A 16,107-nucleotide genomic window follows, 5' to 3' on the forward strand; every position below is an offset into this window, starting at 1 on the left:
ATCATTTTATTTTATTAGTCGGACTTTTCATCGATTGTCATTCGTTTCGAGCTTCTGTCATGTGTCACATAATATTAATATATCTACGTCATACGTCTTTGGTTTGTACCATTGGTATATACCAATACCGAATGACGTAGATATATTAATATTATGTGACACATGACAGAAGTTCGAAACAAATGACTGTGAATGAAAAGCCCTATATATCCACCTGAATATTTGCTAAACCTGTCTCTTGGTATTCTCTGTGATAAGCTGTAAAACATTAATTTTCATTAATGTCACTGAATGTATTTTTGCGCAGCAACGAAGGGCATCTGACGAAATACTTGACGACGGGAAATTATCAAAAATTATCGGGTATAATATCACAAGAAAGTGAGAATAAATTGAAAATAATGCGACAGTTTTTCGAAAATTTGTTGTCTGGCAATAGACACGAGACCCGCAGGGCTCGAGTGGCTATTGCCCAATGACAACAAATTTGAATAAAAATGGAGCATTATTTTCTTATTTATTCTTACTGTAGTGTCATATTCGTAAGAGTATTTTTTAATACGTATATTATGGATATTTTCTTAAATGTGACAGTTGTCAAAACTAGGAAACTGGTTGCCAGTCAACAGAAACAATTACTTAAAAAAATTCTATCGGTAATTTTCTACAGTAGATAATTCTCAGTATAATTTTAATCTGATTGGACAGAATTAAATACGTGATCAAATAACTTACTATACGATTGGAAGTTAAAATCATTAAAAAATAATCGCTGTAATTTTTATTTCTGTTGCTTTCTAATTTCACTTTAGCTCTTTCTAGCTGTCCGTCTATGAATCCCTATATCCAATGCTTCAATTATGTTCATGATTATTACTTTTAGTGTCCAAACTTCTACAGCATACAAAAGGACAAATCAAATATAGCACATATTATATCTACATAAATATCGCACATGGATTTATTGTTTTATTTATTGGAAATAAAATAATTTATACAAATATATAATGAATAATAAATTATATTTTTACATTGTGTATACTTGAATTCTAAAACTAAGGAGTTCAGTCAGACTGGGCTCTACGGAAATAAGGGCATAATTTTCATTGAGTCCTCCTTCCTCAATGTTAGGTACATCTTGTGAATCTAGGTTGTCCAATATCTACAAAAGAATAGTAATAAAGGACTTAAAATAGTTTAGTGGTAATAATTTTAGGATAACTACAAAAAACTTATTTTTTTTTAATACAACGGAAAGTATGTAGGAAATAATTAGGTAATATTAATAATGTATGTTATTTCAACTATAGGCTTACTACTGAAAATAGTATATTATTTAACAAGCATGTAATGATGGCTATTACTCACGATACTCACGTCGTAATTCATCAGAGTGAGTAATAGCCATTACATGCGAGTAGAATACTATGCTTTTTGTACGACCTTTTTTTATTTTAATTACTAAAAAATATAATTCTCAACTACTCGAGATTTAAATTATAATAATTTACAAAAATACCTAAATGTCTACCTAGTACTACGTGGCTGAATAATTGGTGGCCTACTATTAAAAAATTCGTATTTATTGTAAAAATACAACAAAAAATAGTCAATCCAATTCTATTCGTTTCCGAAAAATTATAAGCATAGATTTGTACCTGCTGTCAGTGAATCTAATAAATTAGTCCAATTAATGAAGCTTAAAAGAGGACAAAACCTCGCAATTTTTACAGAATAAATCGATTTACTTGAAAATTTGAGAATAAGTAGTGGATAGTCCAAGGATCAAAATCTATATGATGCTGAAAGGCAGTTTTACCATGGGGGTGGTTACCACCCCAACTCGGGGGGTAGAAACTTTTTATTATATTTTGACTACAAAAGTTGGTAAAAACATTAATTCTAAGCAAAAAATGTTCTTTACATTTTTTTGATAAAATTAATAGGTTTCGATTTATTTGCTATCGAAAGTGTAATTTTTATATCGAAAAAATCAATGTTTTTAATAAGTTTTCTGCTATTAACTCCAAAAGTTTTCGTTTTATCAAAACAACTTTACTTAACAAAAATGTAGCTTTTGAAAAAATAAATAAAACCGTTTTTTATATTTTCTTTAAGACCAATAGTAATCGAGCAGTACTTTTTTATGGTAGCTCTTCTTAGTCAAATGCTAAATATTATAGTTTCAAAGTCAAAAGACGGGGAAACTATGCATTTTTCGAGAATAACTTATTCAAACTAATTTAAAGTATTTAAAAATATCTATCTCCAAAAATAAAAAAAGTCTCTAGCTCAAAAATTAAGTGACTTATAATGAAAAGAGTGTCAGTCCCTATTTTTTTCAGCAAAAAAGTGACCGGAAGCAACCTCCTAATCACCACCCTAATTAAAATTAGTCAGTCATTGACCTTATTTGTTGTTCTTTATTTATGTATTATTAATTGGTTCTAGAAGTTTGACCGGCTTAGAATGATTAGTTTTAAAAAAAATGGGGTTAAAAGTGAATAACAAATTTTTGTAGTTTGGAAAAAAATGGCCTTTTGGACATACGGCAAAAATTGAGTGAGCTATTGGCAAATAAAGCTTGTAATAACATACAAAAAACACCTTTACTAACCCTTTAAAAGTCACCTCTTTTTGCGACTGAAAATATTAAAAAGATTTAATTATAATAGCCTTATATATCTTGCAAAAACCTACAAAATTCTTTTTAACAAACTTTCTAAGATAAAAAATAAAAAAGTTACAGTTAAAAAGTAAATATATTTTTTTGAAAAAAAAAAGGAGAAATCCAATTGGAAGCATAATAATGTAAGTTAGCGGTGTTTTTAGTCATTGGCCTTATTCATTCTTGTTTATTTATGTACTAATAACAGATTCAAGAAGTTTGACTGGCTTAGAATGATTACTTTTTAAAAAACTGGAGTTAAGCGAATAACGAATTTTTGTAGTTTGTTAACAATGGCCATTTTTCTTCAGAATAAAAAGATTAGCATCATAGATACAAAAAAATGTTTAAATATGAAATTGTAGGTTATTTAATTCCCAAGAACTTGGTAGGAAAAAAATTTTTCTACGGCAAAAATTTAGTGAATCATAAATAAGTATATCGAAAAACATTTTTTGCTTAGAATGAATATTTTTATCAACCTTTGCGGTCAAAACATAATAAAAAATTTCCATCCCCCGAGATGGGGTGGCAACCACCCCCATGGTAAAAGCGCCTATCAGCATCATATAGATTTTCATGCTTGGACTATCCACTACTTATTCTTAAATTTTCAAGCAAATCGATCCATTCTGTAAAAACTGCGAGGTGAAAAGCTTCGGTTCCTGGACTAAATAGGAAATAGCTATTGTCGGTAGACGTATTTCATATAGTTTTAATGTATATTTACACTTGGCTATAAAATATAATAGTACAACTACATGTACAGTACAACTACATGTATATGATATGGTATAACATATTTAACACAATATAGCTTAAAAAGTAAATGCAATATTAGTTATATATTCCCATTAACACAAACAAAATGGGATAATGTCACTGTCACTAAAATAAATGATAAACGTCAAAATTTTTAGTAAACAAGATATAAAAGTAAGAAATATACTGACATTGTTACAGTTAAAATTCTTTTAAGAATTTTTCAAAGTTAGTTATTGATATAAATCACAATAATTATTAAATAAACAAGTTTAAGTAATTTTATTTTCGGATTATATACGATTAATATAAGTGGCATGCGCAACTTGAATCTAACTTCAGCCCGTGAGTAATGACCGGTGAGTAACTTCAGCACGTGAGTAATGAAATATTACTCACGGGTACAGTAATGGGTGCTATTATCTATTAAAAAATAGCGAATAATGAGCATATTATTAAAAGGTCGTAGAAAAACTTATTTATTTAATTAAAATTACAGTAGGTTATAGATAATTTGTTTGTGTTAAATTGTTATTTATTTTTACACACATCTTTCAAAATGTGCTTTTAAACAGAGTAGATCATGTTCATTTTCCAATAAAATATTTTGATAAAAAACGTAGGCAAATAATATGAAAATATTGGAATACAAATTAGCCAGAAACGTAAAAGCAACTTTACACTATACTATAAATTCTGCTGTAGATTATTTTTTTTTTCGAGCTGTGCCATTTACAATTTAATACGATGTACAATTTTTAGACAAATTTTTTCCAAATCTTCTGTAAATCTGCTCCGGTTTCAGCTGTATAGAATTACTTCAAATCATATTGGAAGGCAAAGTATAGGGCAAAATATCAGTATGAAGACGTCCAAACTTGTGGCTGAAGAAGAGGGTTTGACCGCTCATCTTCAAAAACTTTCGTGCAGCAGTTTCCAAAGCTACAATTGCCATTGGGATTGCCAACAATAAAAAGGAGACGCCACAATAAGAAGACGACGAAAGGAGGCGGAATTGTATGATGCTAGTCTAAGAAACTGAAGATTTTAGCGTTATAGACTAAAACGTTTCAAAATTGTTTATAAAGCTGGCTTTTTCAGAATTATGAAAAATAGAGAGTCTAAGTAGTCTAAGTAGTCTAATTAGCGCTTGTTAGCTAAGTAGCTAATTTCTTAGCTAAATATCAGAATCTCTAAGAAACTTCATTACCTACTTCACCTTGCCTTAAAGCAAATATGAAGACACCGTTTTAAAATACAAATAATTTATTCTTTAAACGTCGACTTATTGTCGCCTTCAATGCAGCCTAGATGGCTCAAATGTTCTTTCTGAAAGGCCATTTCACCTAACTCTGTAGCTAGTTTCAACTGCTTTGGATTTTGAATAAGTAACCACATGTTTCAGTTTTCTTAACCTTTTTAAAAGTCAAAATTTCAACTTTTTTAGTATTATACAGTGGTGTACTTCAAGAGCAGAAGTGCATTCATGAAATTCAGAAACATCTTTACGAATTCTGACTTTGACCTAAACCTAAGACCAAGATTCACAAAATGCTATGTATGGTCGGTGCTCCTATATAGCATGGAAGGATGGACTTAAAAAAAACACAATGAGTAAGCAAGAGGCATTTGAGAGGTGGATCTATCGACGAATCCTTAAAGTTCCCTGGACCGCAAGAATAACAAATGAAGAAATCCTGAGAAGAATTCGTACAGAACGATAACTGATGTACACAATTAAACAGAGAAAAACGGCATACCTGGGACACATAATTAGAAACGAAAGATATCAGTTTCTGCAAACCTTAATTGAAGGAAAGATCGAAGGAAGAAGGGGAGTGGGCAGTAAGAAAATGTCAAACAATGGACAGGACTAAAAAACATAGGAGACCTAATACATACTGCAAGGGATAGAGAAAAATGGTCAAACGTGATCGCGAACATCCATTAGTTGATTGCATAAGAAGAAGAAGAAGAAGAAGTGGTGTACTTATTTCTAGGTCTAACCTATGATGGACGTATTAGTCCGAAAACGTTTTTGTGATGTACTTTGTGATGTACCTACTTTACGTACATCATTAAATTTAGATTCAATTATTATATCACCAGGACTTAAAAATTTCGTGGATGTTAAAAAACAACCATAAATAATTACATTTTTTTAATCTACTTTTGGACTGATCATTTCAATATGCAATATTTTTGTTGGTTTGATTCGTTTATTGTTATTAAAACCACAGGAATTTAAACATGAACTAGTTTAAACAAAAAGGTTATACTTACTATGATACAGGTAATTTTGTTTTGGAAGAAAAGGCTGTCTGGAATGCGCACCCTGATGGAACTTCCAACAACAGTTGTTGCCACTTCTTTATCGTACACTTGAGTTTTTCTAAAAATTAAATTATTCAAATAAAACACAAATTTATAAAAAGATGCATAAATTACCTTGTAAGCAAGAACCAAGACATGAGAAAAAGAACGGGTATCACTGATGTTAAGCAAGAAAGTAACGTTGTTAAAGAGGCCAAGACTCACAAAGGGTTGTGGCGCCATTAGAAGAAGCAAAGTAGGCAGTGAAGGGAGTTTACCGTTTATCAGACTATATTCAAGAGCAGTCTGGTAAAATTATATCAAGTAGTTGAACAAAGTCGTATTATTTGTTCATTGCCTTAATGGAGGTTTGGATGCTTAGTGACATTCAAAGCTTAGATGTTTCAGTATGACCGTCCATTGACGTAGTCAAGTAATACACACCAGTCTCTTAAGGTGCGATAGCTTAGTGGCAAAGATTGCTCGCTTGAGTCTCACCAGCGAAGGAAAACTGCCTCAACAGATACGTTGGAAGATCTACTAATATTTTATCACTGCACATAAATCAGCCGGGGGAGGTCTGCTCTAGCTGATAAACACAGACCCGGTTTTAGGAACCTCAGTAGACCGAATGGTTACGAGATTTTACTGTAACGAAAAATTGCAAATTAAGATATTAAAGAGGAAGGATATACCCCAAACAACCTAAAGTTAAAACAGTTGTGGCATGTTAGCCCAGTCGGGATGGCATTTGACCTTGCATTAGGAGCTGCCCCAAATTTTATCTTTCTAATCTTTAGGGAGGGTCAATATTAGTACAAATTTAAAATCTCGACTGAATTCCGCCGTTGCGTTAGCCGCCATCTTGATTTTAAACGAGAACGGTTTTTGCTCAATATCTCCGCCATTTTTAATTTTCTGACAAAAAGTGTAAAAACTGAAATTGTTGAAAATGCGATTTTCTATAGTTTCATTTATTATAATTTTTTTCGTGCGGTCGATATTTTCCGAGTTATAAGGGGAAAATAGTGACAGTTGTAGCATAATTATTGAATTATTGAATTATCTCGTTTATTATTAGTTTTACAACAAATATATAGGTACCTATACAAAAAGGAAGAGAATTAAATTTTGTACAATTTTGATGCCGTACATTTTTTTGATAAAATCAATATTTAAGGTAGTACGTATGTGGTAAAGGTGCGAGCGTAAGACCTGATTGATTTTGTAGCAATTGTTTTTGTTCAATATCTCCGCCATTTTCAACTTTTCGACAAAAAGTGTAAGAACTGAAATTGTTGCAATTACGATTTACTACAATTTTTCGAGAGAACCAGTGGCGGGTCTACAAGGGGGGAAATGGGAAAATTCCCCCCAACAGGGTCCAAAATTAAAAAAAATTGTTGAAACATCACTATATATTAGCTGACATAAAACTTAAAATATGGACAGACAAATTCAACCAATCAAACCCGCTAGTTAATAAAATTAAGTGAACTTAATGCATATAATGTCTTTTTATGTCTTTTATATACTTAGTTTGGGAGATGTTTCATTGGAAGTTTCAAGAATTGTATAAAATATAATTCTCTTTATTTTTGTTTATGTACAATTATGTCGTAAAGTTAATAATAAATGAGACAATTCAATAATTATGCTTCCCCTCCGCTTCCATTATTTTCCCCCTTAACTCGGAGAATATTGATCGTATAAAAAAATTGTGCCAAAGAAATTGAAGGAAATTGCATTTCCAACAATTTTCTTTCCCACCATTTAGGTTGAAAAGTTGAAAATGGCGGAGATATTAAGCAATAACAATTCTCATTTAAAATCAATATGGCGGCTAATTCAACCGCGGAATTCAGTCGAGATTTTAAGTTTACACTACTACTGATCTCTGCTAAAGGATAGAATTATAAAATTTGGGGCAGCTCGGAAACAAAATTCAATTCAATAATTATGCTTCCCCCACCACTTTTTACTATTTTCCCATGTAACTCGGAAAATATCAACCGCATGAAAAAAAATGTTAAAAAGAAATTGTAGGAAATTTTATTTTGAACAATTTTAGTTGAAAATGGCGTAGATATTGAACAAAAACAATTGCTATAAAATCAATCCGGTCTTAAGCTCGCGCCATTACCGCATACGTACTACCTTAAATATTAATTTTAGAAAAAAAAAAGACAGAAATCAAAATTGTGTAGAATTTAATTCTCTTCATTTTTGTATAGGTACATATTTGTTGTAAAACTATTAATAAACGAGATAATTACGAGATAATTCAATAATTCAATAATTATGTTCCAACTCTCACTTTTTCCCCTCATAACTCGGAAAATATCGACCGCACGAAAAAAATTATAATAAATGAAATTATAGAAAATCGCATTCTAAACAATTTAAGTTTCTACACTTTTTGTCAAGAAATTGAAAATGGCGGATATATTGAGCAAAAACGGTTCTCGTTTAAAATCAAGATGGCGGCTAACGCAACGGTGGAATTCAGTCGAGATTTTAAATTTATACTAATATTGACCCTCCCTAAAGATAAAAAAAAATAAAATTTGGTGCAGCTTCTAATGCAAGGTTAGGCCTGTTATTCGTCTAACCCGACTGGACTATGTTTTGAAGGTCAGAGTAGAAAACTTGCTTCTTTTAACCTTCGGATGACCAAGCGGGGGAAATTTGGACCCCAGAGTAGGTTTTTGTTTAATAAATTCAAAAGTATTTTCAATTTTTAACCCATTATTTTTTTATTTGACTTTAATATCATTCTAGATATCCTCATATTTTGAAATAAAAAAAAATCCCTATATTTTACGAATAAAAAATATATTCTGAAGTTGATGTTTAGTAAAATACCGTCTATTATGTGTAATTCCAAGTAGTTTTACGCTAATGACGTCGACTTTGCAAAGTAACAAAACACATACTCACTACACATGACACTAATACTCATGTTGTGACTGGCTGAATGACATAAAGTCCATGCCATAAAAAAAATAAAAAAATATAAAAAAAAATAAAAAAAAAATTTAATTTTTTTTGTTAATTGTCATTTTTGACATTTTTGACCTGGGGTCATTTTCCCCCCCTTAGTCATCCGTGTAACAAAAAAAGGTTGGTCATCGGAAGGTTAACGACAAACAGATAATTGAAAATAATAATTATATATTAAAAATAAATAATTCATTTACTTACGCCAGTGAAGTATCTGGACAGACTACCAAATCTCTAGCATTAGATACAGAAATCGACTGGCAGATAAGTACTACCAGAAGTGCAGAAACAACCGTCATTTTAAGAGACATGATTTCAAATAACTCTAATCTGAGGCAGATTCTACAGATCCTTAGTTGACTAGTTGGTTTATACTAAATTGAAGTTCTGATTTCCAACTATTTATTGCATTGGATTTATTACATTATTGGCAAGATAATAGTTTTAATCATGATAAAAATTTAGTTGTCATTGAAATCTAAACTATTTATCAATTGTTTTATCTAACTTCTCAGAAATATCTGGTCTACTTAACTCAGAGGTAATTAGCACTTAACCTTTAAATATTATTTTTTATGTAAAGCACATGAGCAAACACCTTTGTATGTGAAGCTAGCCCCACAGGGGCCCCCTATCAAAGTTTGTCGCGGGGCCCTTTTCCACGACTGATAAGGGATAGTGCTAAAAAAATGTTCAACAAAAGCAGCAAAAACGCGTGTATAGAATAGAATAGAAATAAATATACTTTATTGTCACTGAAAATTTTACAATTTTATGGACAAAGCGTAGGTACAAAGAGTAGAAAAAAAACAACAAAAAATACAGTTTACTGAAATTACACAAATCGTCAATATTATTACAAAATAAAAGATAATGAAATAAAACAAAACAATACAGAGTGTTTCATTAATAATTGGAAATATTTTAACTGTAGATTTCTGGGCTCAAAATATTACGGTTGAACTTAAATCACCTACTCCGAAAACGCTTCCTAAAGCTGGAACTCTTTGAAGATGGTGCCTTTTAATTAGTTTTTTTTTTGGAATACCTCTAGAACACATCTATTTAGAAAAACTAAAACTGGTACGGCTATTTATCTTCCAGAGATAAATGTATTTCATAAATTGCGAGTTTCTAGTACCGGTCATATGCATCCTCTTTGGGTAGGGCAACGGTTATTTTATCGCATAACTTTTTTGACTTAAAATTTTAAGCATTTTTGACACTGGATTATTAAATTGTATGGTATTCTAGTACTAAAAGTTACTCTTACTTTAAGTCTGTAGGATACACCGTTTTCTAAAAAAAGTCGATTTGAAATTTTTTCGTTTTTTGAATTTGATCAAAATTTAAAGAAACTTTCAAAAAAACGGTGTATTTTACCGACCTAAAGCAAGAGTAACTTTTAGTACTAGAATACTTCATAATTTAATAATCTAGTGTCAAAATTGTTTCAAAATTAAAGACATAAAAAATAATGCGATAAAATAACCGTTGACCTATACAAAACGCACGCATATGACCGGTACTAGAAATTCGCAATTGATGAGATCGATTCATCTCTGGAATAAATGTACCAGTTTTCATTTATTGTTTTCAGTTTTTTTGAAAATTTTTTTCAAATTAAAAAAACACAAAATTTCTAGAAAACGGTGTATCCTATCGACTTAAAGCAAGAGTACCTTTTATTACTAGAATGCCTCACAATTTAATAATCCAGTGTAAAAAAGGCTTAAAAGTTAAAGATAAAAAAGGAAGATAAATAGGCGTACCAGTTTTGGTTTCTCTGAATAGAAGCGTTCTGGAGGTATTTAAAAAAAACTAATTACAAGATGCCTTTTTCAAAGAGCTCTAGCTTCTGTAAGTAGCATTTTCAGACTAGGTGATTTGGGTTAAATCTTAATACACATTTTGAGCCCAGGAATCTACAATTAAATTATTTTCAATTAATAATGAAAATATTGCAAAATTTAAATAAAGTGAATACAACCTTAGGAACTAATAAGTTCAGCGTATAACACTCAAATATAGATAATAATAATAAATCTAATAAACTCTAATAATCCAAATTCAAAAAACAGATTTGAATTGAGACTCATTGTTTTAAAACAGATTCAGTTTTTTCAAGCCAAGGGTGAATAGACATTGAAAAGGAATTGAAGACGGATTGAATAACACTCAAATATAGATAATAATAAATCTAATAAATTCTAATAATCTAAATTCAAAAAACAGATTTGAATTGAGACTCATTGTTTTAAAACAGATTCAGTTTTTTCAAGCTAAGGGTGAATAGACATTGAAAAGGAGCGTAAACAAAGAAGCTCTGTTCTTTAACGGCGAGCGACCGGCAAATAGATATACCTAAATACAATTTATAGATAAAGAACAGATTACACGAAAATATACGCAAACAATACACAGTGTTTCTGTTTCAAATTATCAAAGGTAAAGCGATTACAAATATTGCAATTTCGCATTATACATTATACAATGTCTCACACACCCAACGGTAAATAGACAATAAGAAGTAGCTTGAAAACAAAAAACGTCTCTTGTTGTAGAACGGCTAGAGGCAGAAAATAGATAGCTATGGTTTTTTCAACAGTAAATGGTTTGAATTCAATTAGTGCAGTCGTAAATATTATTAAATTTATCTGACTTGGCCCATTGTTAGACCCACCCGGAGCGATAAGCCACCGAGGTAGACAGAGTTGGTCTTTTGCAATTAACACTGACTAGACGGTACTCCCATAATAAAGCCTAAAATAAATTTTACCTGAAACCGGGCCTTTATACTATTATCGGTTAATCCGGGCTGTTTATAGTGGTAACTAATTGAACTTAACCATTTACTGTTTAACATACCATACCTGTACAGTACATAAATATAAAAATATTGAATGGGTTGCATATGTGAGTCCATATTAAATATAGTAATGAAACACAGACTTACTCACAATCATTTAATTATACTTTGACGACCGGTTTCGATCTCTACAATATACAGATCATCTTCAGGTCGGCGTTACAAGTAGTTAAATGCTACAATAAGAGAAAACTTGTGTTAGACCAGTGTCTGATTGAAGAGATGTTAATAGAAAGCCAAATTTAAAAATTTTTTTATAAAATTTTTTTGAAATAAAGGTTTGCAACTGTTGACATTTCAGAATATTGGTATATACAAAGTCAAACCTATGAGTAAAAATGCTCATAGGCATGTATGTGCAAATGGGTGCATACAGTTTGAATTTGTTGAGATTAAAATTTTTTTAACCATTAAAAAACAAAATAAACATAAACTGACTTAAATATGCTTCCAAATTCAAAGTAGTCATAATAAAAGAGATAGTAGTATTGTTCTAATCTACTTACATGCCGTTACAAGGATTGCGTTGCAACTTAGTTGTTGTCATATTAGTACGTCCAAATTATGCTAATTGGTTTGTTGGGATAGTGATAGGGTAAACAGACATGTTACGTAGGTTAAAACACAGTAAGATTTCAAATTTGGAATTGATCCTGAAGGAAGATGCGTATGTGAAACGGGTGATGTTTTGTTCGAATGGAGAAAGACAATGCTCCAGGAGTTGCGTATTAATTGTAGCAAAGTATGAAATGTTATTCTAGGATCTTGTACAAATGTGATGGTCTAGGCTCGTAGATGTTATACGATGCGGGCAGAGGTCAAAGTATAGGACATGACAAATAGGAAATTGTTGTCATAAATTAATACAATTTAAGATATGTTGTTCTCAGTAAATTAACTGAGGGATGTCATAAGTATAATAATATCATAATATTATGAAGTAGTAAGTGCCATACACTATGAAACTATGGAGTGTATAGAAATAAAGGGAAACTAGTTAGTTAAATGAAAAAATTATTATCAAAACATCGGTTAAGAAACTGTAAATTGAAAAATTTCAAAAAGGTAAGAAATTGATAAAATTAAAGAATATTTTGTTTGAGCTATTGTATAATGGGATATGTACAAAGAAAAAGAAAGAAACGAAATCTTAATGGAAGGGTGTAGGCACTTACTTGAGAATAGTTTTTAACTAAATAAATAAATTAACACATAACACATAGGGTTTAAAAGCACAAAGACATAACAATTATTGGTAAAAGGTTTTTTAAGGGAGGTAGCACTACATTTCCCCAATTACTATTTAACTTAGTTTTTACTTCCTAAATTGAAGTCTAGTTTTTGTGTTTTCAAGAGGGAATATTGACAGTGTAGACAGATGTAGGTTATCTGAAATGTCAAAACACTTCTTCTCAAATGTTGTACAGTAATTGCCTATTTTAATTAAATCTCTTAGTAACATAAAGTATACAGCATTTTCAAATTTTACAAAAAAGATAGTTGTTAATTTATAGCATTAATAACAAAATCTAAACTATATGTGTAACCACTATTGTGAAAAAATGTTGTAACAATAATAAAAGTACATGATTAAAAGATAACAGATGTATTATTCTACATTAGTATTCAAGTAGAGAAGAATTAAAGTAGAGAAGAAGTGTTGAGTTTAAGTGTAAGTAGGCAGTGCATAATCTAACGTACAAGCATATCACCTGTTGCATAATTGTAGATGAGTAAGATAAATTGATTAGCCTAGTCTATTTAAATTTAGTAAATGAAAACAGATATAAAACGTGAAAGTTATAACAAAGAAAAAGAAAAAGAAAAATAAAAGAAAGTTGGTTGGTAGTATTGTTAATATTGCAGTCGTGGCAATGCCACGTCAACGAGGTCAAAGGAAGCGGAATGTTTAATGACAGGTGTGTAGAGGGAGGTAGGGGGGGGTTTTAATTTAAAAGAGAACCTAAAGTTTGTTTAAATCCTATTTGTATTTAAGTATTGGTGCCAACCAACTTCCTCATGCGCCATAAATGGTAAGTTATAAATTTAAAGTATTTAATAGATTAAAAGGTTTTGATAACTTGTACAAAATGATCATGCACTTCCATATCGGAACTTATTAAATTTATAAAGCTATAATATAAAATGTGTAGTCTTAGTGAATTACAAATAATTTAGGGTGACATTTTTATATTGAGAAACACGTGTTTAATGTTTAAGAATATTGCACTGATCAGACTCCGTATTAAATGTTCAAACGGTCAGGCAACTATGAGATATTAACAGAATGAGCTCAAATGCCACACCAGCAAATTTTCTGACATTTTAAAAAAGTTGTAGGTTACATTTTTATATCACCACGTGGAGAAGTGCAGATGGTAATTGATTGTCCAGTAATGAAGCTAAGATGGGAAAATTGGCTGTGTACTTAGCTACAAAATCATCAAATTCTACAGGAAACGAACAATGGAGAATGGATTTGAATAAAATTAAAATTAGCGGGATTTTGGAAATTAAGAGTGAGTAGTTGTTGTAACTTTTTAAAAAATTTTGTAAGAGTGTGTATAAGATTGTGAGTTGGAACTATGGAGTAGTTTGAATGAAAAGGCGGGTACGATAACTGCTGTTGGTGTATGTATATTGAAAGATAGATTTGAAATAAAATTTTTTAGATTTTGCAGGTTTGAACTTTTAATTAGATGTCGGGTTGTGTACTGTAGTAAGAGTGGGTTATTTTATAGTAAAACTGAATAAGCTGGTATAAATTCAAGCTCTAATTGGGCATTCAATGTATGTCTAGTAGGGTCCTTTAAAGATTTTAAAATCTCAAAATGTTCCAGGTTATTCAGGACGTGGCCCTTTTTGCAGATGTGAAGAATTTTGAAATCAATGTCAGGATTGAAATTATGGTTGGAGTTACGGATATGTTGGGAAAAATGAGATTGTCCAGATGTTGGGCGCTGTATGTATCTAAGATGTTCCTTCAATCTGGTGTCAAACGATCTAAAGGTTCTTCCGACGTAATATGACGAGCAGGTATGGCATTTAAGCTCATAAACTCCACAACACTCAGATCTATCACGACTGTCCTTGTTATTCAAGAAAACCAAACCTAAATTTGAATTAGTTCTAAAAGAAATATTACAGTAATCTTTAAAAATATGAGCTAATTTGTAAGAGAATTGACCTGTAAATGTTAATGATCTATATGGTTTTGGCTCCTGTTCGACTAGAATAGGCTGTGTATATACTCGATGTTCTAAAATTCTATTTGTTTTTTTGTGTAAAATTTTATTTACTAAGTCCACAGTATAACCATTATTAACTGCTATTTGTTGGATAATTTTTAATTCTTTGTTAAATGAAGTTGTAGTCAATGGGATAGAGACAAGCCTGTTGATGTAACTATAAAAAGCAGCCAGTTTATGTTGTATGGGGTGGTGTGAATCGGCAGGGATAACTGTACCTGTATGGGTTGGTTTTCTATAAATACCAAAGTCAATCGTTCCATTTCTGAGTGTCAATGTAAGATCTAAAAAGTTCAAACTCTTTGAGTCATTCTGAATCTCTAAAGTAAATTTAATAGTGTCATGTAAAGTATTGAGGAAATCTAAGAAATCGTGAAGAATGTCAATTGTGCCATTCCATATTATTAAAGTATCGTCAACATACCTAGCGTAAAATTTAATATAATCTGTAAATGGATTATTTTTCACTATTTTATTAGATTCCAAGTCATTTAGAAAAATATCAGCTAATATCGGTGAAAGAGGAGATCCCATAGCTAGTCCGTCCGGTTGCACATATGTGGTGTTGTTGAAATTAAAGAAATTCTGACTCAGACACAAATTCAAAAGCTCTGTATACTCAATAATTTGATTAGGATGGTAATTATTATTCCACAAGTCTAAAGCAACAATACTGATAACTTCTTGTGTTGGAATGTTAGTAAAGAGATTAGTTATGTCTAAGGAAATCAATAAATCTTCATTACTAAGATTAACTTCTGTAATTTTATTTGTCAAACTTAAGTTGTTAGAGACTACATAATCGAATTTATTGTTGTAAAAGGTTTTAAGGAATTTGTTTAAGTGAGAAGCTAATGCATGAGTGGGAGAATCAGTAAAGGATACCACTGGTCTGATTGGTATGTTTTCAAAGACATCAGTCTTGTGTATTTTCATGAGACCATAGAGTCTGGGAACGTTTGCTTTAGATGGTAAAAGTTTCTTTTTAGTAGTATTATCAAAAACTTCAGTGATTTTATTGATGGCTGTTCTAACTTTAGTAGTGAAAGTATTAATATTGACAGATTTTGTTAGAAATTGGTTATCTAGTATAAAATTAGTGACTTTTTGATGGTAGTCTTGGGTGTGTAAGACAACTACAGTGCTGCCTTTATCTGCTTTAGTGACTGTAAGGTTATTTTCACTAATTTTCTTATCAATTGATTTAATGGTGTCCTTATATTCATTGAGAGGGTTTCTGTGAT

The 16,107-nt window shown here is 30.8% G+C and overlaps 1 protein-coding gene across 1 annotated transcript; it reads right to left on the reverse strand.

The window, feature by feature from the left end:
- Positions 1–956: 956 nt before the first annotated feature.
- LOC126888243 (uncharacterized) lies at positions 957–9,192 on the reverse strand. Its single transcript, XM_050656337.1, has 3 exons — positions 8,948–9,192; positions 5,714–5,822; positions 957–1,162 (listed from the first exon to the last, which is right to left on the reverse strand). Exons 1-3 carry the CDS (start codon positions 9,055–9,057, stop codon positions 1,028–1,030), a joined length of 354 nt encoding a protein of 117 aa, XP_050512294.1. The 5' UTR covers positions 9,058–9,192; the 3' UTR covers positions 957–1,027.
- Between the last annotated feature and the right edge of the window lie 6,915 nt (positions 9,193–16,107).

This window comes from Diabrotica virgifera, chromosome 7, assembly GCF_917563875.1.
Source record: "Diabrotica virgifera virgifera chromosome 7, PGI_DIABVI_V3a".
Lineage (NCBI taxonomy): Eukaryota > Metazoa > Arthropoda > Insecta > Coleoptera > Chrysomelidae > Diabrotica > Diabrotica virgifera.

Excerpts from the sequence above, each read along its gene's own strand:
- LOC126888243 (XM_050656337.1), bottom strand. The coding sequence starts at position 9,057 with ATGTCTCTTAAAATGACGGTTGTTTCTGCACTTCTGGTAGTACTTATC. Across the intron at positions 5,823-8,947 it reads TGTCCAGATACTTCACTGGC|AAAAACTCAAGTGTACGATA; the intron begins GTAAGTAAATGA and ends TTTAATTTTTAG. Across the intron at positions 1,163-5,713 it reads ACAAAATTACCTGTATCATA|ATATTGGACAACCTAGATTC; the intron begins GTAAGTATAACC and ends ATTCTTTTGTAG.